At 43.6% G+C, this 22,914-nt stretch overlaps 1 protein-coding gene across 1 annotated transcript; it reads left to right on the forward strand.

The window, feature by feature from the left end:
• The first annotated feature begins 12,685 nt into the window (after positions 1-12,685).
• LOC132080115 (homeobox protein ARX-like) lies at positions 12,686-20,246 on the forward strand. The gene is made up of 5 exons (XM_059483120.1): positions 12,686-12,884; positions 12,991-13,204; positions 13,283-13,328; positions 17,821-18,107; positions 18,999-20,246. The coding sequence occupies exons 1-5, from the start codon at positions 12,785-12,787 to the stop codon at positions 19,222-19,224; spliced, it is 873 nt and encodes a 290-aa protein (XP_059339103.1). The 5' UTR covers positions 12,686-12,784; the 3' UTR covers positions 19,225-20,246.
• Positions 20,247-22,914: the final 2,668 nt, after the last annotated feature.

Consider the following 22,914-nt stretch of genomic DNA (forward strand, 5'->3'; position numbering starts at 1 on the left):
GGACACAGGGACAGCGCGACAGGGACACCGCGACAGGGACACCGCGACAGGGACACCGTGACAGGGACATAGCAACAGGGACACCGCGACAGGGACACCGTGACAGGGACACCGAGACAGGGACACCGCGGCCACTGGCCGGGACACCGAGACAGGGACACCGCGGCTGGGACACTGCAACAGGGACACCGTGACCGGGATACTGCAGCCACCGCCGGGACACCGAGACAGGGACACCGCAGCCGGAACCCTGCAACAGGGACACCGTGGCCGGGACAGTGCAGCCACCAGCCCCTCAAAGGCAGCGGGCAGCGCTCGGGCTCTCCTAGCTCTCCATCGCCAGCGAACAGCACAGGGACAGGTCGCACAACGGGACTCAATCACAGAATGGTTGGGGTTCAAGGGATCTCAGAGATGGGCAGGGACTCCTTGCACAAGGGGAGAAGAGAGAAGGCAAACGAAGCTGGAGTGCAGGCTCTGTGTGAATGAGCTGGCTGCTCAAATGCTGTGGCTGTGTTAAGGAAAAACTGCACTGAAAAGTCAAGTCCATCCTGAAAATAAAAGAAGAGAGCTGCTGGAGTATAAGTCCAATTGCTGAACTTCAAAGCAAGGGGATTTTCATCTTGTTTTAAGTGAAAAGTTCAATAGACCAAATCCATTCACTTCCATAAACCAACCATGATTAAACCATCTCAGTGCTGGATAAAGCTGGCTTCTAATGGATTGCTGCCCACACATCCACTGTCTCCCACCTTTGAACCCACTCTAAACACCCAATGCCGCACTGAAGCCCACACCAATGAATCTCAGACAGTAAACCAAAATGAGACCATTTAAACACATCTATTTTTATCAGCCAGAAGTTCACCAAAATTTCTTCAGTGACATTTAGAAATCTTCATCATCCCATCAGGGGCTGCAAAAAAGTGCTGACACCAGCCTCTGTGTGCTCATCTTGCAGCCCAGGTGGGTGGAGTGGATCTGCTGCCTGGCTGCCTCTATTGAGCCTTGTTCCTCCAATTCCTCCACTCCAGATGCTTGACAGAGACTCATAGCTGTCTGCCATCCTTTGCCAGCTGAGAGACCACTGAGATTTATGTGGCATAAACTAAACCACCTCCAAGTAAAAATACTTCCTGACAGCCAGCCCTGCCCTGGATATATAGCAGAGGAGACTGAAACTCCTTCCTCCAAGGAGAGGTCACTGAAAACAGTGTGTTTTCCTTGTTCCCTGATGCTTCCTCAGTACATATGCACAGGGCAGCAGCCAGGCCAGGATAGAGCTGGTCCTTGCCTTGCAGAAATAGTGTAGGAACCCCAAGAAGAGCTAAATGTTCCCTGTTTGAGTGCTGGCACATGCCTCAGTGTCCAGGGAATTATATGCTATTGCACTTTTTGATGCACATTTGATGGATGTTGCCAAAACAGTCAGCCTTTTCACAATAAAGGTTGCTTCTAGAAATAGGTAAATATCCTTCACCCAAGAGCTGGGATCCCAGCTTCACCAGAATAAAGAGACCTTTCCTGCACCTACTAACAGCTGAAGCATTTCCTGGGCACAACAGACTCCATCAGTGCCAAAGAAAAAAGGTCACTGAAGAAAGAGAATGTCAGAACAGTAATGGGTACTACCAGCAGCCAGCTTTACTACAGGGGTAAAATGACACCTTCTTGAGAGAATCCCTCTAATTCCACCAAGTCTGGGATGAGTTTTAATTCAGAATTAGGGAACAATGCTTGTTAAACCATCACAGCATTGAAATTAAAATAGTTATTCCTACATTCAGATTTTTAGAACCAGAACAGTAAACAGTGTCTTATTTAGAGAGAATTTCAAAAGAGGCAGGTAATTTTATTTTGTTGTTTGTCCCTCTGTTGTTATCTGGCCCTCATATCTCAGCACTACTTTTGCATTCATCAGCAAGGCCAGTTAAATATTGCCTGAACTGCCATTTGACCAAGTGCTTATCTGCACAACTGCACAACCCATACCATCAGTTAGGAAAAACAATTTTCCCTGGCTACTCGAGACAGCCTAATTACCCAATCTGACAGGTTATTAATGGTCCAAGTCAACAAAAAGTATAATGGATGCTGATAAGCACGAGCTGCCTGAACATTTGGCACGTACAACCCAGCCAGAAATCTTTGCTGTGAAAAGCTGCCACTGGCCACAGGACTGAACTGTCTGACTACTCAGGGTTTCATTTAACAGGTCTATCAACATGATAAAGAGACAAACTAGCAAGTTTAATCCATTAATGAGGACTGTGAATCAGCCGAACAGTATAAAAGATATTTATGTAGCAGGTTAATGTAAAAATAAATCTCCACTTCGTTTTTCAATAATTGTAACACCCTCGCCTCCATCCTAGGAAGGAGGGCAGCACATGTCCGTGTTCACCAGGAAATGGGCAGCATGAATTATAACAGAGCCCTTGTTTAAAGCACTGTCAGCTCTCCCATAACTCACCACAAGTGCTGCACTATTTCATGGGTCTGTTTTAAAGATCCAATTACGAGACTCACATGATCCCATCAGAAGCTCAGGTTTTCATTTTAAAGAGGAAAAAAAAAGATATATTACTTGCAGGTACTGGGGGCACTGGACAAAGGTGTTTCCTGAACAGCTCAAAGACAGAAAGTATTGAAACAGGAGCTCATGACACCAGTTATTTTTTTTAACCTCAGGGTTCTACAGGCCACTCATTTAATCATTTGGCTCCTTCTCAATGAGGTATAAATGCCTGGGGATGGCATCAGTGAGGCATTTAGGGATGAAAAGAAAGAAACAGATTTGACTGGTGGCATGGAGCAGGAAGAGGAAGGCCAGATATTTCTCCTTAAGCATTTTCTGATTGTGTCTTCCTCAAAAGTTAACCAGTCCATGATTCCTCTGGCTTCATGTTTTTATTTAATGTCAGTTGTGAAGTTTTCAAGAGTAAAATCTAAGAGAGCATTTTCTAGCTTTCCTAGCAGAACACATTTCAAAATGTGACTGTGCAAAAAAATTAGGCTTTACACCAGAGAAAAAAGACATGTTCTCCACTTAAAAAAAATTAATTTATCAAATTTACTATTATAAAATTATCAGTTTTTAATGGGCAGGTAATGTAACAAGACGGATTGTGTAAAGATGATTGATGTGAGGCTGTCTGTCTGTCTGTCTGTGTGAGTCCTTTCTGTGGTATCTGGAGTTTTGGAAGTCAGAGACACAAATCATGCAGATGCTCACAGTCTGGCAGTGGCACTCTGCCTGCAGGGCCAATTGTCACCCAGCCCTCCAAAGCAATCAGGGATGTGCTCTGCAATTAGGCCCCCGGTGTAGCTGACAGTAATGAGCACTGGCTCTGTTCCTGGAGCACTGTGAGTGTAAAATAATAGGTAAGTTCCTCATGATGAGTAAATTGATGCTGTGGGCAGCAATGAAGGATTGTAGCCCCTCCATGAAATCCATTCTGTCCAGTCTGGTGCCTTCTAGATCTACATTTATTTACATCTGTGGCAAGGACACAGATTTCTTCCTTCTAGAAATTTAAGGGCCAAACTAGCAAGACATTTAAATATGTCTGAAATAAATGAGATGTAGCATAGCATAGGAATCCTTTAGATATATTTTGTGGCAATGCTAGGTGATAATTTATAGTGTGTCCTGAAGAACCTTCCATAGGGTAATTCCCTTCCACAGCCCTGCTCAGTGAATCAGGCACAGCAGCCACCTGAAATCCCAGCAAAACAGCTTCAGTCAAGCACTGAGCACAAGCTCTGTGAGCTTTTCAAGGCAAACCCTTCAGTCTTGGTACTGTCCAACCCACACTCAGCTAACAGAACCCTCTAGCCTCTTGTTTTCTGGGAGTTAATGGCTTTCAGTATGACTGCTAATTAGCAGGTCACAGCATTGCTAATAGAGTTTCCACTGGTTTCCATGCCACGACTTTGGCTTTCACGTGTGAAGGTTTCTGTCTCAAGTCAGCAGTGGTGAGCCCTGGGTGGTTTGAAATCCTGTGGTGAGTGGCCTGGTATCAATGAGCACTGTGTGGTGATACCCACATGTGCATAAACTGGGCTGCAAGCATGGCTGAGGCTGAATGGTTTGTTCAGTGAAGAAGAAAAAAGGAGAGAAGTCTGAAGAGCCCTAGAGATTCTCCTTTGCCTAGCTATGGTGCTGCAGCACCTGCTTTGGTTTCCAAGATTCCCACCTCAAGGTGTTTTAGCCTGGATCAAAGCTGGTGGCTGTCACAGGAGCCCTTTGAAACTTGTTCTGCTACAGGAAATGAAGAAGAAAGGAGCAGGCAGTGCCTTGGCAGGGCTGAGCACGAGGTGCTGGCTTTCCACCAGCAATACTGGTTCTGCTTCTTAGTGTGACAACAACCTGCTCAGCCTAGCAGGGCTGGAGCCTTGTCCTCTCTCAGGCAATTCCTGGGGGCAGGATTTTCAGCCAACCTGCACCCCAGTGCTCAGTGGGGGTATCGAGGCTGTGTAACTTGTGTGAAAAGAGGCTGTGACAAGTCCTGTCATGGCATTACTTCAGCTGCACAAATGTGGCTGCTGAGTGCGTGGGGAGTGGATGGAGGTGGGGGGCTTCCATCTGAAGTTTCATTTAAATACTGACATTTGCCAGTTATTACTGTACTGTGGCATCTGAGCAAACTCGAATATTTTGCCTTTCCACACTTGAAAAAATAACTGCTGTAGTTCAGACCTCAGGGTACTAAGTGTTGTCTGCTACTTATTTTTCAGTGGTAGTTCCTTATCTGCTTAAAAGGGCTGCCATGAACCTCAATTAGTCAGTGCTTATACAGTGCTTTGAAATGATAAGACACTATCTACCTTTTAAGTATCATAATGTTTCTACAACATATTCTAACAAGTACATGCTTCAGTGCACAGCTGCACACTCAGTGGTAGGCCAGAAATGCCTCCTAAGGGAAATCATCCAGGAGTTTCTGTCCCCATGGCACAAGGAAATCTTCATCAGTTTTAAATTTATAATGAGTGTACCTTCAAAGCATGGAAAAGCAGACTAGGAATAGCTGCCAAAAAACCCCAATATTTGGTGTAGTGCAAAACCTCTGCACAATCTGATCACAGAGTAGAGCAGGGCTGGAGGCAGATGGAGCAGGTATAGCACCATTGATTTCCAGTTATTTCCTCCAATATCCAGCCCAGGAGCTGCTGGTTGCTAAGAGTGTGCTGTGCACACTACAGATGTTCTTTTATTTTGATGCATTGAAGACAAGGATAAATCTGACTTCCTCATTTTGCTCTTCAGCCAGTGCTGCCAGTGGTGAATTAATTGCCTTGCTAAATTAATAAGTCATCATGCTTTTGTGCTGGGGCCAGGGAGCTGTCAGTGTGTGCTCTACACGTGAGCATGGCAGACAGGTTATCCTGGGGATACAGTGACAGCTCCAAGGGCTGCAGTGAAATCAAATCTGGATGGGACATGGGGCAGCCAGCCAGGCCATCTGTGGGAAGGGGCACCCAAAAAGGTGACTGGCTCAAAAACTCAAAGCACCCAGCCTGATTGTATGTGGCAGCTTCCATCTGGCAAATTTGAGAGTTGTGAGTGTGGCACTGAAGTTTTACAGTGATCTCAAGTTGTTAGGAATACAGATATTTAGTATTTTAATATCCATTATTGCATAACAATATCTAATAATTTTATTAAATATTAGTAATGTTTAATAATATTAACTATTATTAATATTAAGTATTAATATTTAATTAAATAGTAAACATTAAAATTAATATTTAAATGTAATAATAAAATAAAATTTTTAAAAGGGCTGGGACAGGGGTCTGGTCAGTGACACCCCTGCCAGGCTCTTGCCTTGCTTCAGCTGCAATCCCACACTCACTCGTGCCACCGGCCCCTGTCCAGACTTCACCCTGGCTGGGCTATCCATGGCTCTCACCTCAGCTCCCAGCACCATCCCAGGGACAGCGAGGATGGATGGGGAACCCCTCCCTGGAGCACGGGGTCACAGAGCTGCAGAGAGGCCATGTGCAGCCACAGAGGGTCTGCACAGCAGCAGAACATCTTTTAGGAGTTCAAAATAGCTTTAAAAGAACAAACATGTCTCAGAACTAAATGCTGGGTGCCACCTGCAGAAATAAAAGGAGAACTACTCATGCCTGCTTGCTGCTTTTCTGACAAACAGCTCCAGAGAGAAGTGGTACAAGCACAGAGCTGTCCTCTACATTCAGATTTCATCCTGCTTTCATGGGACTATTTTCCTTAAAAGCCTCTCATTCAGTACAGCCCCTCAGAAATCATCCACTTGAACACACTGCAGAGTTGACCACTAGAAATGAACTAAGATGCAGCTTGGCATTTGCAGGGGCAAAATAATTCTCTGTCTGTCCTGTATTTATTAAAGCAGCTGTTATATTCCAGCTGTTATACTCCAGCCTCCCCCTCCTCGTTGCACGGTTTGTGTGCGCGGATGTGGCTGTGCGGACGAATCGTGACACAAAGTAGTCCCACTCTGTGCTAGGAGTGTGGAAGGCGAATATGTGGAGGCACACCAGGTGTCGGTTCTGTATAATTGATTCAGATCTGTTTCTGTTTTTCTGTAACTGTGTAACACCAGTTACATCTTTAACAGCTACATGACTACTCTCCTCTCTGATACTCCTCACTTGCCTCTCAGTAACTTCAAGATCGGACTTTGCACCAGTTCACAGCTGCAGGGTACCTGGAGCTCTGGGCACACCCAAGTGTGTCTGCAGTAACACTGCAGCCCATGGCAAAGATATAAAGCTAAATACTGAAGTCTCCTTCAAACCAGGGTCCTCATCCTGCAGATGACTTTCCACAATGCTTCACTATAAAGTTTTAAAAAATTCTTCCCTGAGGGCATCAATATTTCCAGAAAAACACATTACCACAAGTGGCATTATGGACTCCAAGAAAATGCAGCATCTTTACAGAGTTAGAGCAACCTGCAGTAATCTGGGGTGTAGTACTCTCTGTTGCTATTCCTCTTCTCATCTCTAGAGTGCACATAATTTCCACATTTGCACATCTAATGTAAATGCTGTGTAAAATCTAGGGCCAAGCAGGCTAATGGATCACAAAATGAATGAATTTCTGCTGTTGGATCACAAACCTGAGGAAGAAGTAAGGGAAAGGGGAAAATACACCAAATACACCAAAGAAGTAGTAGAAAGGGGAAGTTACACCAAATGGCACAAAGATTTGCAGGAAGTGGCATAAAAAATTAACTACGGTAAGGTAAATATTCCTAAGATGTTCCTTCATGTGTATATGTAAAAATCAATCCACAGAGCGTATACCTAACTGTATTTCACAATTCTGCATTCCTTGACTATTGGAAAGCTGTGATAAAATCCAGCATTTAGCCTTGCTTTAGAAAGTTATTTGCTTCAGGTCTGTCTTTTGACCTAAGAAAACCTTTTATTTCACACCACTTCGGGTAACATCAGAAATCTGACTTTATTCTGTCACAAGATGCTAAGTAAAACGAACATATTCAGCTTCCCTCACTGTCACGGGCAGTTTCCCCCCAAACTTTCTTCACATTTCTACATGTGCCACAAGAGGGAGCGCAGAGTTCACCTTCCTGAAGCTCTGCCGAAGAAGAGATGAACTGTTCAATGTAGTCGCAAAGTGTGACCCAAGTCAGGCGTTGAGAGTGGTTTTGTACAGCACATTTTACAATTGTAAATGGATAAACATCAACTGTGTTTATTCTAAATATTATTCTAAACAGACCCAGCTTTCCCAGAGATAATTTAGTAGCAAAGAGTGTGTGACCATTCCAATTTCACATATGAATAAATGATGCATGTAGAAGTGGTGATTTGTTGTCAAGGACCAGCAAAGGAAGACGGAATGTGGTCCTCCAAGTCTAGTCCAACATTGATAGTCAGCCTCTAAAAAAAGTAATTTGAAAAAAAAGTAATTTTGACTCTAGGAATATGCAAACATGATAGAGGACTGACACCGCTAGGAAATAGTAAAGTATGAACCCTTAAACAGAGATAAAAAATGGGGGTTTAGTCTATTATCTAGCACTTTCTGAGAAAAAAAAATTAATATTGCATCCTTTTTGCTTATTCTTGGTCTTCTGGGGCCCTAGGTGTTACCAGTTTTTGCTCCATAAATGCAGAGTCTAGAAACTTTGAGATGTTAAAACATACTTTTTTTTTTTTAACCTTTTAGAAGAGATGAGAGCCTCATTTAATTGTGACCCCAAAGGAGTGTTTTTGGCAGATCCAGTAAATATTAATTTATTATAACAGCATTGCTAGAGATACCTGTGCACCAAGGAGCTCTTCACTTTTTACCTGAAGGGTTTGAGAAATAACTACAGCAACTGCTGGGAGAACACCCAGTTCAGTATGTTTAGGTCATTCCAGGTATCTTGCAACACTTTCATGTCACTTCAACAGGAACCTCTTACATACCAGCCTTTCAAGAACTATCTATCTATCTATCTATCTATCTATCTATCTATCTATCTATCTATCTATCTATCTATCTGTCTCCTTCAAGAACAACTGCACAAAGGGAAGACTGAGGCTCTCCACTTGTCTGCATAAAATCAAAGGTCTGCAGAGGGGGAAGGAAGAGATCTGGAAGTGAGACTGCCAAAAGATTAGGATGAGGACACAAGAGAGGGGCATCTGCTCCAGGTGGGTTGGTCAGAATAAGCACAGTGACAGCAGCAGCTGCCATCTCAACACAATGCCTTCTCCACAGTCAGCAACATTCCAATTCTTATCTTATTCTTCTTTCAACTAATATTTTATTGTGCTTTTGAATATGCAGCACAGAAAGGGAAGCTGAATTGCCATGTACTGCACACACATTCTTTTCCAAGCAGTCACGTATGCCTCATCAGCAAAAAGCACTTACATTATTTTCACAAGTTATTAACTGAAATGGGAAACCAGCTTACTGTGATTCCATTACAAAAGAGTTACTGCACTCTGGTGCAGTTGGTATACTAAGTATCAATTGGCTTGAGAGAAACCAAGTAAGGCTGTACCACAATATTCAGTCTTGCATTTCCCCAGTATTTACAGGATTGCCACACACAACCTAGATCTAATCCCATAAAATGAAGGAGAGGTGCTGATCTCCAATTCATGCAGATCTTCAGGCCTCTGTGTAAAACAGAAATAGAATGAGAAACAAGTTGAGTTAATAAGAATATGAACAATCCAAAGATGTATACAGGCATTAAAGGTTTTCAGCACTTTTCATCTGCTTCCTTGGACATCAAGCACAGTCAATGCAGAGCTCTCATCAGAATCATTTCTGCTTTATCCAAGTCTTGCACTTAATTCTCAAGTTGGTAGCTATTTTCCTGCTTCAAGCCAATAAAGATCCATGCTGAGCTATCAAACCAACTCCTTGGACACACTCAAGAAATTTTTCCTGTTAACTTCATCATTTATTTAATCTCAGAACTTTTTTTAAATGTAGATATGGACAGGATTGTTTTCTAAACCTAAATATTAAACTTCATTAACATACATTTATATATTTAGGGCAGTATAAAGAATGCTGAAATACATTACCAACATGCCAAGAGACATTTCAAGCACAGCAAACACCGGTGCCCCTCATGCAGCTGGAGCTCTGCTGTCATCCACAAACACATGCATATTCTTCCCTTCATCTTTCCAACACTCCATGGACAAGGTGAGCTTTATGATTCATCTCTCACATTTTACTTTGCATGGGAGCCACAGAAAACCAAGAAAGCAGTAGCAACAAGGTTGGTTGAACACAAAGCAATGAAAATGTATTTAAATCACATTCTTTTAGGGCATTTTTCAATGCCATTATGCAGCAACTATAACATAGGTGGCTCAGCTCATGACAAGACACAATACAAATCCAAAATAACAACTCAAACATCAGTCAGCAGTGTAAATGTGGCCTGCCTGAGGACATCTGAAAAATACAAATGTATTGTGGGTTGGCTTTGGCTAAACACAAGTTGCCTACCAAGCTGCTGTCTCCCCTCTTTATCAAAGAGGGGAGAAAATGGGATAAAAATAATAATGGGCTAAAATAAACACAGTTTAATAATGCAAAAGCAGAGGCCAGACACAGAAGCAAAGGAAGAAAAAAGATATATTCTCTATTTCCCATCAGCAGACCATGTCCAGCCACTTTTGGGGAAGTAGGATTTCAGCCCATGCAGCAGCTGTTCTAGAAGACAAACTTCATATTAATAAGTGCCCTACACCCTTTTCCTTTAGCCTTTATTGCTGAGCAGACATCAAATGCTCTGGGATACCCCTTTGATCAGGAGGGGACAGCTGTCCTGGCTCCTCTCCAGTATGGGTCTCTTCCTCCACAGGCTGCAGTCCTTCAGGAACAGACTGTTCCTGAGTAGGTCCCCCATGGAGTCACAGCTTGTGCCAGCAAACCAACTCCTGCACTGGCCCCCACAGGATCATGAACTCCTTTGGGTACATCCACCTGCTCCAGGTTGGGGTTCTTCCTGGGCTGCAGGTGGATCTCTGCTCCACCATGGACCCCCACAGGCTCCAGGGCACACCTGCCTCACCTCAGCTTTGCACCACAGGCTGCAGGGGGATCTCTGCTCTGGCACCTGGAGAACCTCCTGCCATTCTTCTTCACTGACCTGGGTGTCTGCTGAGCTGTTCTTCTCATATTCTCACTCCTCCCTCTGGTTGCAGTTGCTGTTGTGCAGGTTTTTTCCTCTTCTTAATCCTGCTGTCCCAGAGGTGCTACCAGCATTGCTGATGAACTCAGCTTTGGCTAGCAGTGAGTCCATCCTGGAGCCAGCTGGCATTGGCTTGTGAATGTGCAGGAAGCTTCTCACAGAAGCCACCCCCAGCTCCTCACAGAAGCTTTATCTGCTGTTGTTCATGGATTTGGTTTGTATGGAAGACAGAAGTAACAAAAATTAGTCACTTCTAGCTCTTGGAAGATCCCATTGGAATTCCTGGGCATGCTCTCCAAGATGCAGGGGCTTCTCTTTGACCATAGACACATGTGCAACTGTAATGCATTTGTAACTATAAAACAAACATATCACTGGCTACTTCATATCCAGGATATTCCTTATGAAGTTCTGACAGTTTCTTTAGTCAGAGGAAATTAGATGGCTCAAATCTTGTTTCCTGGAGTTGACAGCATTTGGTCCATAGGATGCATAGAATCATTGTTTTTCCCAACACAAATGAGTCCCTAGGCCTTTGAACACAATTAAGGGTGAATGTGGCAGTCTGAGATGTAGAACTTAGGATCAGGATATGAATAGGACAATAAACTAGGCAATATCAAGAAAACACTATGTCAAAAGAAACCCACTTTCTGTAGATGTTACCAGAGTCATCTTTCATACAAGCACCTTACTTTTTCAAGAGTTAGCATCACAGAGTGCTGTCCCAAACCTTCTCATAGAGAATGCCACACGAATAGGTTCACAAGGTATTGCCCCAGGCCAAACCAAATGGTAGTGAAAGGAATTAAGTCAGGGTCTGAGTCAAAGAAGAGCCCTGCAGCAGAACAGAGAGACAGCAAGAAGTTCTGTCAGTACAAAGATAGAAGCACTAAAGCAGTCACACAGCCCCAGTGAGGTGAGAGGAGAGAAGGAAAAAAACTGAAAAAAAAATTGCCTGTGGGCTGCAATGCCAGGAGTAACCAAAAGATTTTTGACAGGACACAGAGTCAGGAAGCATTTCTGCACTGACAGCCTCTATGTCTTCAGCTAGAATGTAAACTAATCCAGACTTGATATGAAGACAGAGAAAACAGAACTCCACCATTCTTGTTTCAAAATTTAGATATAAACACACAGATTTTAAAATCTTTGTCTTATTTCTAATCTAAATTTTTCTGGCTTCAGCTTTCAGCCATTATTTCTGGGGTTTCGGTGTTCTTAGCCCTTTTGTGCTGTACTCTCTGTAAGACTCTCTAGAAAGTAGTATCTCATTCTCATCCCCCAAAATCAAGATCTCATTTTGTCATTTTGTCATCTCATTTATGACAGTCTCTATCAGTACACTACAGTAAGATCACCAAACTGCTGGAAGTCTCCCTGTGCAGGAAATCGTTTCCAGGCCTCCTGTTGAGGAACCATTGCTGTAACAGCGCCGACAGCATCATTACAGCAGGAGTGGAATTAGAGATCTCCAGGAAAAAGGACTCGGACTTGGACAGATTTGTGCATTTTCCCTTCACCTGCTGGCACACGGTACTTTGCAAGGTCAGCCTTAAAAAGCTGAATTCAACAAGTGTTAGGTCATGAGGAGCAACAAAGGTGAACACTAGTGGTGACTCTTCTCCCTCACTGCTGGGTCTGAGCCGGCTCGCTCAGCCCTCACTGCGGACCCATCGTCACCTCTTGAGGAGCACTAAAGGTGAACACTGGTGACTCTTTTCCTTCACTCCTGGGTCTCAGCCGGGTCCTCCAGCCCTCACTGCGGACCCATCCTCACCTCTCGAGGAGCCGGGCACGGCTCTCCTGCACCGCGGCGGGCACCGGCACAACTTCACCGCGGCCGCTCCGCGGCCCCGAACGAGGCTTCAGAAAGTTACGGCCGGCCTGCGGGAGCGGAGGGAGCGGGCGGTAGGGCCCCAGGGCAGTGAACGGCTCTGCGCCCGCCCGGGGGAGGCGGCCCGGCTCCTGCGCGGCGAGCGGGGCACGGCGCGTCCCACCCCCGGCCTTGACGCCACGCGTTAATGAAATGCTAATGCCGGGGCGCGGAGCCGGGCGCTGCCCGCGCCCATAAAACGCGGCGCGGCGCGGGGGCCCTGCCCGCAGCCATGCAGAGCGCGGCCCCCGCCGCCCCGCCGGCCCTGCACCTCCTCACCTCCTACTTCATCGACAGCATCCTGGGCCGGGGCCCCGCCGCGGGCCGGCACGGTGAGGGGCGGCGGGGAGGGCGGCACGGTCAGAGGTGGCCCGGCGAGGGGCGGCGGGGTCGCTGCACGCCCGCCCGCCCCGGTAACTCCGCGGTTGTGTCCCTCAGGCGCGGAACGCGCGGAGACGCCGCGGCCCGGCCGAGCGCGCAGCCCCGCGGAGGAGCCGCAGGCGGAGGAGCGCGAGGAGCGCCCGCCCGGCTCCGAGGCGCCGGGCCCGGTGAAGAGGAAGCAGCGGCGGTACCGCACCACGTTCAGCACTTTCCAGCTGGAGGAGCTGGAGCGCGCCTTCTGCAAGTCCCACTACCCCGACGTGTTCACCAGGTAGCGGCGGGAGGGGCGGGCGCGGCCGGGCCGGGGCGGCGGGCGAGCTCCGGCTCTAACTGAGTGCTCTTCCCGCAGAGAGGAGCTGGCCCTGCGCCTTGACCTGACGGAAGCCCGGGTGCAGGTGAGTGCCGGAGGGGACGAGGGGCAGGAGAGGGTTGAACACAGCGCGTTTTCCCTCTGGTTCCGCCGGGCGAGAGCGGAGCAGCGGCGGCGCCGGGAACGCGTCCTGTCCGCGGCGAGTGGTGCTGAAGGGACGGAGGACGGAGCGCGGCACAGCCCGGGCGGGGAAGCGGCGGCTCAGGGACATTCCCCGGCTGCGCTTCACTCCCGCTTGTGCTGCCGCCCTCATGGGTCGAAAAGCAGGAATAAAAAAGCATAAATTAGGCTGTTCACAGAAAATGAGGGTCCTGTGGGGCATTCAAAGTTATTTACTGAGACTTCAGAATTAACATCCTTCGCTTGGTCTCACTTAGCTCAATAAAACTAAAAACGCTTCTAAATGACCGGTTAAAACAAATGAAAGATGAATTTGACATTCATATATGACAGTCAGGTCCTGTCCAGGAGAATTTTATGCCCAGCTGGGCTGTGATTGCAGCAATGCCTGTAGAACTTCAGCCTGCTTAGACAGACACTAATCCCTTGTAGGCTGCAGTTTGCTTAAACCACAAACTACTCTTAGTAACTTTTCCTGACTCTATGCACTCCTGCTTAACAATATCCCTTAAAAACCCTTTTCTTTAGATTCATCTCTTCATAACCTAGAAATCCCCTTTTTATACAGAAATTATAGCCTAAAAAAAAATTGTTCCAAAAGGTATGACGACTTTCAAGTATTTATAAGCTGCAAATGACAATTGTACTAAATTTGGCTTGTGCTGTAGATTAGATATTGACTGTTCCAGCACAATTCTGGGTGTGTGCCTACTTGTGAAAGACTGAGAATTGGTGCAGCTGCTCAGTGTGACAGTCCTGCTTACTACTGAAAAGCTTTGATACTGTTAATGCCAGATCCTAGTTTGTATACTTTGTCATTACTCCAGTCACTGGATCTGCAATGGTTCACACCACAGTTACAGTCTGTAAAACTGTAACTTTTTTAGTTTTATATGCACCATCTAATATGTACCATCTTCAAAAAAGGCATTAGACGTATGAATGATACTTTATAATTGACTCAAAGAATACTTAGATGAGTTTTCAGCTCTCTTTTGTGGACTTGGGGGAAATTATGTATCCTTCACTCTTTCTAACACCAACAATGACTAAAACCTCCAGTCACTGACATGCCCCAATCTCTGACAATTGCACATGGCATCTAACAGTGACAAAGACATGGGTGAAAAGTTGTTACTTTAAATGTTACTGTCAAATTCACTTTGTGGGGTACATATTCTGTAGACCCTGTGAAGGAATGATGCAATGGCACATGGCAAAGAGGAACTCATCTCCTAATGACTAATCTAGACACAAACAAACAAACAAAGAAAACATTTGTGTTTGATGTAGCCAAAAAGGAATTTACAAGAAAATTAACAAGAGTTGATGCATCCCCAGGGGATGGAAGGAGCAGCAAAGAGCTGTTCCTGGTAAGTCTTTGACTCCTTAATCTGTTAGGTCTTAACACAAGTGTCCTGAGCATGGAGCACAGAGTCAGCACAGTTGTTTAGTGTGAGTTTGCAGTGCACAGGGCCAAGCCCCAGTTCCTGTCCTGTGGGAAACTGGGCTCAGCCTGGAGGGAAGGGGATGTGTAGGAATAACAATGAGGTACTGTACTTCAACTACCATAATTACCAAATACTTGCCCATGCTCATTGTTGCTCTGTAAGGCATTCTGTGGGAAATGAAGACTTGCAACCCTCTCCCATGGTACCTGGCTAAATCAGCTGATATGGAAAGTGGCATCTCTTTACTTAGTCAAGTGTAAGCTCAAGAAATTAATCTTACCCAATGCAGTCAGACCATTTCTTGACCTCAATGTGTTTTACAAATGGAAGTTTGCTTCTCTGGGGAAAAACCAGCTGAAATGGGTACCAGCCACTGCATTGCTCCTCCTTTTGAGTCTTACATGAAAATGAACAAATAAGAAAAAAAATGGCATGAATAAATATTCATTCCATCATCATTTCAAAGAGATCTCCCTCATCCAACACCCCCCTTACTTACTTTTATAGAATAAGGGAGAATTCCTTCCCAATAAGATTCCTCACCTTGGGAAAGATGCAGTCAGAGAGTCTGCAAAACCTTTTCATAACCTGGAGCCACTTTGGGATTGTTCTTCAATAGCATTTGCATCTGTTGTTGCCACTCATGCTTCTCATTATTCATACTGTTAGGATGGCAAGAAAATAAGAAAAAGTTAAAGGAATCTTTTGTCTTGTTCAACGTGAGGGGTAAAAGGTTTCAGGGTTATTTCACTGCCATAAACTGCATCAGTTTTAAAACACTGACTTACAGATATAACTGATCAAGAAATCCTTGTCATATTTTCTCATTACAGTCCTCTTATTCACTTACAGCAGAAACATGATACAGTTATGCACATCTATGTATCTTTCTAGCATCATTAGGTATTACATCAATTAAATAGGATACATTTTTACAGAAAATTACAGCAAGAAAGCAATCAAATTTTACCTGCTCACATTTTCCTTTGTAAAAGATCTGAATCTCTTGTCAGATATGCATGATGCTACTAATTGCAAGTATAACCTGGGTAATATTTAGCATGCAATTCAAAACTTAATGGTTTAAAAATCATTATTGAGTATTAAGTAATACTTTTTCTAGAGTATTTTGCCATTGATATTACAGTCATAAAAATCTTAAGACTGGTATAGCAGTTTCTGTTATGGTTAGTTTGTCACCTCAGAAGTGTCTGAAAATAGAATAAAAGCAAGTTAAGGCTTTTACTGGAAGCAAAGAAAAACTGCTTAACAAATGGTTCAAGATGACTTATCTGAACGTTAATGACTATAATATGTGCAGTAAATTTTGTCAAAAAGCTGTTTGTCGTGTCAGTCTAAGGTAAGAGGCATTGATCTGCTCCTGTTACCACTTGAACTGATGGGTTTGTACCAATAAGGAATGGAAAGCCAGCTTTTTTCTAACAGTATTTATTAGATATATATGCTGGTATTTCCTTCCAGTTTGAGAAATACAAAATCTGAGAGACAATTACATTTTGGAGTTAAGCCCAAAATCTGAACAATAAAAAAAAATACTTTGTAGTCAAAGTGCATGTCTGAGTGATCAAATGGATTTGCTTTAGTATGGAGAAAGCAGAAAAGCAGACATTTACTTTTGTGTTAGGCTTCTTTATGAAGAACAGATTGAAGAACAGTGCTACCATTTAGTAAGGACATGAACACCTTTACAGCCTTTATCCTTTTCAGGAAAGGCTGTATCTGCATATCTCAGTGTGAGACAGTTATTGCCTTTTCAACTGGATATTTTTCATAGAAAACACTAAAACCTTTGAGTTGGTGGTCTTCTCCTGTGAGATCTTAGGCAAGCTCCACTTACAAATATTTGGGATTACTGGTTAACAGGGATTTAAATTAATCTGTTCCCAGTAATTTAGTTTTCCTTACCAGACCCCTGTCTTGGACTGATACTGATGAAGTATCTAGGCATAGCTGCCTGGCATTTCACAGGTTCAGACATCCCTTTGTAAGACATCTGACTATTGAAAGCTGATGGTTGCTGGAGGAAAAACCAAAGAATGAGTCTTGCCACTCAAGAATCTCAAGTACAACTTCAAAATTTTGATGTTCCGATTTTCTGCTGAGTGCACTTCCCTCTGCTGACTGCCTGTGAGTGAGACACTTCTGGGTTACACACTCAGTCTGAGGGGTGCAAATCCCTGTGCCAGGAGAACAGCAGCTTTCCAGTGTAAATATTCTGCATGCAATGGAAGGACTGGCACAGTATTTCTTCAGCTGGATCCTGAGAACCCAGAGCAAGTGCTTTGAAAGAGTCAATTGTGTCTCTGTCAATTGACAGAGAGAAACAACATCAGGCTCAGGACAGCAAGACTGGGCGTGCTGCAGCCTTGTTTGGGGATCAGCGCCCTGGTGTGTGCAGGGCTTTTCTCCCAAACACAGTTCATGACATTCAAGCACCTGAAGGTAAGTTACACTGCTGGAAATGGTCATAGGGCACGGCTGAGGTAAAGGAAGCTGGTTTTTAACCTCAGAAACCTGGTTTTTAAATACTGTAGGTGCTATTTAAAACTTTTGGAAAACAATTTTTGTACTGTATTATAATTGCCATCTCTTGAATGGCCTTGTTGAAATTTAACTTTCAATAAATAGGTTATGAAAGGAAGAATGATCATTTTTAATAATTGCTCTTGCATTTCAGTTTAACTTATGACAATGGCTTTAAAACCTTCATGACTCTTCAGTCAAAGAGTAGTCAAATTTACAGTATTGAAAAGTGATTTATTTTGTAATAAACCCACTAAGGACTTTATGAAAAGATCTTTTATATTAAAGAAGTGGGGTTTGGTTTAACAGTAATTATTTTGCCATATCAATACGTGCTGTAGTATCTGGTAAGACAAACTGCAGAGTAAGTTCAGCTAATGCCTTTATAATTTCTTGTTGAAGGTCTGGTTCCAAAACAGAAGGGCAAAGTGGAGGAAACGTGAAAAAAATGAAATTCTGGGGACTGTTCCAGGAATCTCCTTAACGCACCCACTTGGTCTGTTTTTGGATGTTCCACTGAGCCACTCTCCCCTCCTGGATCACACATGGAGGTCAATGCCTCTTTCCACATTAGCTGTGCCATCCATGTCCCCAGCTTTTAATCCTTCAACCTTAGGGCCATTTGGCCTCAGCAGTCTCACCTGGACTTCTCTCTTCAGAAATCCTATATTAAATCCACATTTTGGAAGGTATAGAATAATTTTCTTTTTTTCTAAATCTCAAAACTGTTAAAAATGCTGCTTTTATATTATTTTGCTACTCGCATGTTCTCAATAAACTTACTAAAATGTAAGTAAATGTTCCTGTGTAGGATCACTTGATTAGGAACAGCTAGATTTGGGTTTAAGTCATGCTAATAGCATCTTAATATGTAATTGCTTCTTGAAGACAAATAGTTCATACTTACTGCAGTTTTGGTCTCACTGAACTCTAGTCTTCATACAGACTGCTGTGACCTGTGTGGCTGCAGCTCCATCCTTCTCTCTTACTCTCTCTCAAGCATAAATGCATTATATATAAAATACATAAATACATTATATATTATATGTAAGTGTATATATACATACATAAAAATATAAGACAGCACCCTTGCTGAAATTAGAGCTTGTATCTTAGTACTACATTAACAGACAAACAAATGCTTTTCACATGAAACCAATTGATCTGAACAAATTGTCTGCATAAACAGCTATATAAATTGGCCTTTTTATGAGGTGGTTTATTGCTTTCACAGAACAGGCTGATCTACAGCATCCAAGGTTTGTTTAGAAAGGATTTAGCATGAGGGGTTCAGCAAATGGTTGCTGGTTTAGATATCTGCATGCCATGTCTGATCATCTCTTGCTAATTTTATTTAAAAGTGGTTCGGATTTTTATTTAGGGTGGGATTTTCTGCTTTTTTTTTTTTTTTAAGGGCAAGACACTATACTGCAAAATAAAGCTAAAAAATGTACATTTGGAAAAAATTGGAAATTTTGGAACTTTTTTCCCTAATGCTTTGTTGGGGGGAAGCTGCAATTCAGTATTTGTTCTCCAAAACAATTCTTAATTTGGGTAATATTGACTTCTTTCAAATACAGGTTTCTCAATGCTTTAAATCCTCTCGTGACAACAGCTTCAGTACTAATGAAAGCTCCTGGACCCCCGTCAGACCCTGTTCTCACTGCCTTCACTGATCCAGCAGCAGTTGAAAGGAAAACGTCAAGCATTGCAGCACTAAGACTCAAAGCGAAAGAACATTCAGCACAAATCCCTCAATTAAACCTCATCTCCAGTCTTACAAACACTAACAAAGAACTTTGTTAGGAGCTCTCCCACAGACTACAGCCACGGAGGGGAAAGTGAATGCCTTCTCCAATAAGTAGCTCTCATTAGAGAAACACATTTAAAAAAAGAAAACACACACACACACAGAGCTGTATTTCCTGCAGCTTCAGTAACAGACTGAAAGGAAATAAACCTGCTAAATATTGTTTTCCTTCATTACAACATGAAATCAGGTAGTAAATTGGCTTGTATAATTTCTTGCACTGCAGAAACAGAAGCAGGAACTATCTCATCTGTGTAAATCAGGCTAACATGTATCTGAAGCTTTGAAATCAGCGAACTCACCAGAAGCTACTCCAAAGGTTCAAAATTCTTTGTAGGAATAACCACTTTTCTAAGCAATTCTTAACTTCTCAGGAGGAACTCTTATATGCAGTACTTAAGAATCAGTACACAGTTATTAACTTGGAGACCATGCTTCATGTTGAAGTGCAAATGCCAGTGAAATATTGCATTCTAGACAGACTTAGCAGGGACGAGATGGGGACTATTTTCAGTATGGGCTTTTGATTCAGAATTAGGTTTGTGTAAAGAGTACCTTGTTTCAAATTTTAAAAACGTTTGCTTTATGTTCAGGGTGTCAATGTCTTAACTAAGAAAGTTTAACCTCTGTACATGAACTGTATTCTGTGAAAGTAGGCTAGCAGTGTGCAGTAAACTGTCTGTAGGTCTCTGTGTATGTATATACATGTCAATCAGTAGCTTATAGCTGTAAATATGAGGTTGCTGAATACTTTTAGCAAGATTTCTGGCACACCTTACCAGACCAGTAAGTTAACAGATTACTTGTATATTTTGAGACATTTCATGCCTTGAGTAGTTTCAGAATGTAAATGAGTACTCAATGTGTTCAATTCTTCCTTGGACCAATGTTGAAATGAGTGAACAGAGGCCTTACTGAGCGGGAGTCTGCAGTTCATCACAATCCCGGACTCCATGACATTTTAAAGTCTTTGCTGAACTTCCTCATCCAGGACATGGGACTGAGAACAACTTTCCACAGGTCTGATGCTTTAGTGTAAAGTGAGGATATGTACTATCCTCCTGGTGCTGTAGTGAAAAGCAAGGACAGGTCATCCTATGCTCCTTTGGCAGCTCACTCGCCTACCTCACAGGGCTGTTGTGAGGGCTCATTAAACAAACACGCTGTGCAAATGGCAGAGTGATATAAGTGCTAATTTTTGCTTCACAGCAACAAAAGAAAGGCCAATAGTTGGCTGCACATGGAGATCACCTTTCCTACACCTGTAGCAGAGGTCCAAGCAAAATCTGTTCCTGTGGTTGATGGGACAGCATGGAACTGCTCCACTGATGCTGCCTGTTTTCTCAAAACTGTCCTCAAACACATTTACACTGAAAAGATTTTGTGTATTTCAGAACTTCTTTCTCATGGCAGCTCTAGGCCTACCCTTAAGACTGCACAGTTGAGTTCTCAGCTAGAGTTTGAGGTGTAGAGCTCCAGCTACATCACTGCTGCCTCTGGAGACTGCACCAAGCTTGTACTTAGCTCCAGGACACAGAAGGAAGTTTGCTGGGTCAAAGACAAATACTCATCACTTTCCACTAGAGTGGAAGTATTTCTGTTGGGTTCATAGACCTCACGGGGAGCACAGGCAGGAGGAGATGGTGGTATCTCAGCTGCTGGGAAAAGCCAGCTCCCTGCTGGAGTTAGAGCAGGGCTGCACTGTGTGTCAAGCAGCAGGAGGCTGCGGAAGTGAAGCGAGCAGGACCTCTCACACAAAGTTTGAGTGTGTTTCTCCCACAAGAGCTATTTGCTTCCACCAGTCCACTCTCATGGCCCAGGCTGCCAACTGGCAGCACAACACTCAAGTGTTGAGTTGGTTCCAAATAAGCCTTTTAAGTAGGTTAAAGGCTTGAAAACTGTCATTACACAACTCCTGTTCTGTACAAGCTTCTGTGGTATCGTTCCTTGCCACAAGTGTCTCTCTCTTGCAATGCAGAGGTTCTGCAGGAAAGGAGACTCACTGTTTCAATTAAAGTAGCAGAAACTGTCCTGCCTTTGCCATAAGTCAATAAGAAAAGAACTCTGTAATAAAAATAAAACCTGGGTATTTTTGCCCAACTTATATTCGTTGACAAGTTCAGCAGAAGCAGCATGTGATAAGTAAGAGCTGAAGGCTGATGTAATACATTGCATAAAATACTAGGTCCTATGTTATCAACAAAATCTTCATCACTGACCAGAGGGCCTATCTCACTCAGGTATGGGGGAATCAAATTCACAAGCTAAATTTCAGCAGTTACATCAGAGATAACATTTATCTATCAAAAAAGCTTTTCCAATAGTTATGGTTAGAAATAATTTCATGGACAGCAATGAAACACACAGAGGCAAGTAACTCCACTCATGTGCATGACAGTCCTGCCAGAGCTGGGAGCTGCTCCCTCCACCCAGCACATTGAGCTACTTCAGCACCAGCATGGGAACTGCAGGGTTGGACAGCAGGGCTGGCTCCCAGGCCTTGCCAGTTTGGGTGCTGCTCTGTCCTCATCCTCCTTACAAGAGGGCACGCTTCTCCAAGCCATCCTCCTCTCCTGCTGAGAGCACAGCCTGCTGGGCACCACTCCCTGCCAGCTGTGAACTCATCCCAGTGCCACGCTGAGGCCAGGACTGTCTCCTTTGGTGCACACTCCTGCATGGCTCTGCAGCTTCCAGCTGCTGTGCCCAGTTTGACCATGGCAGAACAGCAAAGGTAAGTGCATTGCCTGTTTTGTTCCTGGTTAAGGAGAAGCTGTCAGCCCTGTGCCATCTGGGCAGAAGCCACTGTCTGCAATCATCAGCAGTTCCCAATGGGTACAGCTAGAGAAAACAGCTTTGTGATATTTCATCTGGGTTTACTTTGAAATTAAGAGTTTTTGTTTAAGGTAATTTCATTTTTTCTGCTTTAACGAGTCCTTCCAAGAAATGTACATTCTTCCATATGACTTGAAATCCAGCTGTGAGAACTAATGGTATTATGAAAATAAACATGCAGAGCAACACTTGAAATCAGCTTAGGAACCACAGAGTGCTCATAACCAAAACTCAGAAAGTTTTATGTGTTAATTATTACTACCTTAAAATGAAATATCACACCAAGGAAAGAAGGGTTATTTATTCAATTTGTTTAAATTTTAAATAAAGAGGCTTAATTACGAGCTTTTATGGATATAGTACTAAAATTGCATTTCAAAAAATTTTGGAGAGCTATTAGTTGAAAAACCTTCAGCCTGGTTTCATAGCTGCACATGGGGTCAACTATTTGCTATTAATCCAGCAGGAACATTTGCTCTCCTAGTCTTTCTCGAGGCAATGGGGTCTGCAGCCTCCCACATCCTGAACAAGCCATTTTACAGAGTGTGTCTCACACTAAACATTGAAATTATTTCCTGACACTTTATCTTGCCTCGTGCAATAAATTATTTAGTCCTAATTTAGGCAAAGCCTGCACTGACCTGGATTGAGACTGCAGGATATGTCCCTATGCCTCTCTTCTGAATAAAGAAAGGTTGCAGCCTAAATCTTCTCTGGGTGACATCAAGATTGTTTCCTGGCACAGATTTCAACTGAGGCAGGCCTGAAGCCCTGGTTGTTTTATTTGGTTTATCTGATTTTCCTGAAAGCAAAAATATTTGGGAGGATTTCCAAAGCCACAGAGAAATTTGAAT

This window comes from Ammospiza nelsoni, chromosome 15, assembly GCF_027579445.1.
Source record: "Ammospiza nelsoni isolate bAmmNel1 chromosome 15, bAmmNel1.pri, whole genome shotgun sequence".
Lineage (NCBI taxonomy): Eukaryota > Metazoa > Chordata > Aves > Passeriformes > Passerellidae > Ammospiza > Ammospiza nelsoni.

What these genes read in the sequence shown, in the direction of transcription:
- LOC132080115 (XM_059483120.1), top strand. Translation starts at nt 12,785, where the DNA reads ATGCAGAGCGCGGCCCCCGCCGCCCCGCCGGCCCTGCACCTCCTCACC. An exon ending in CCCCGCCGCGGGCCGGCACG is followed by an intron (nt 12,885 to 12,990) that starts GTGAGGGGCGGC and finishes TGTGTCCCTCAG; the next exon opens with GCGCGGAACGCGCGGAGACG. An exon ending in TGACGGAAGCCCGGGTGCAG is followed by an intron (nt 13,329 to 17,820) that starts GTGAGTGCCGGA and finishes TTCTTGTTGAAG; the next exon opens with GTCTGGTTCCAAAACAGAAG.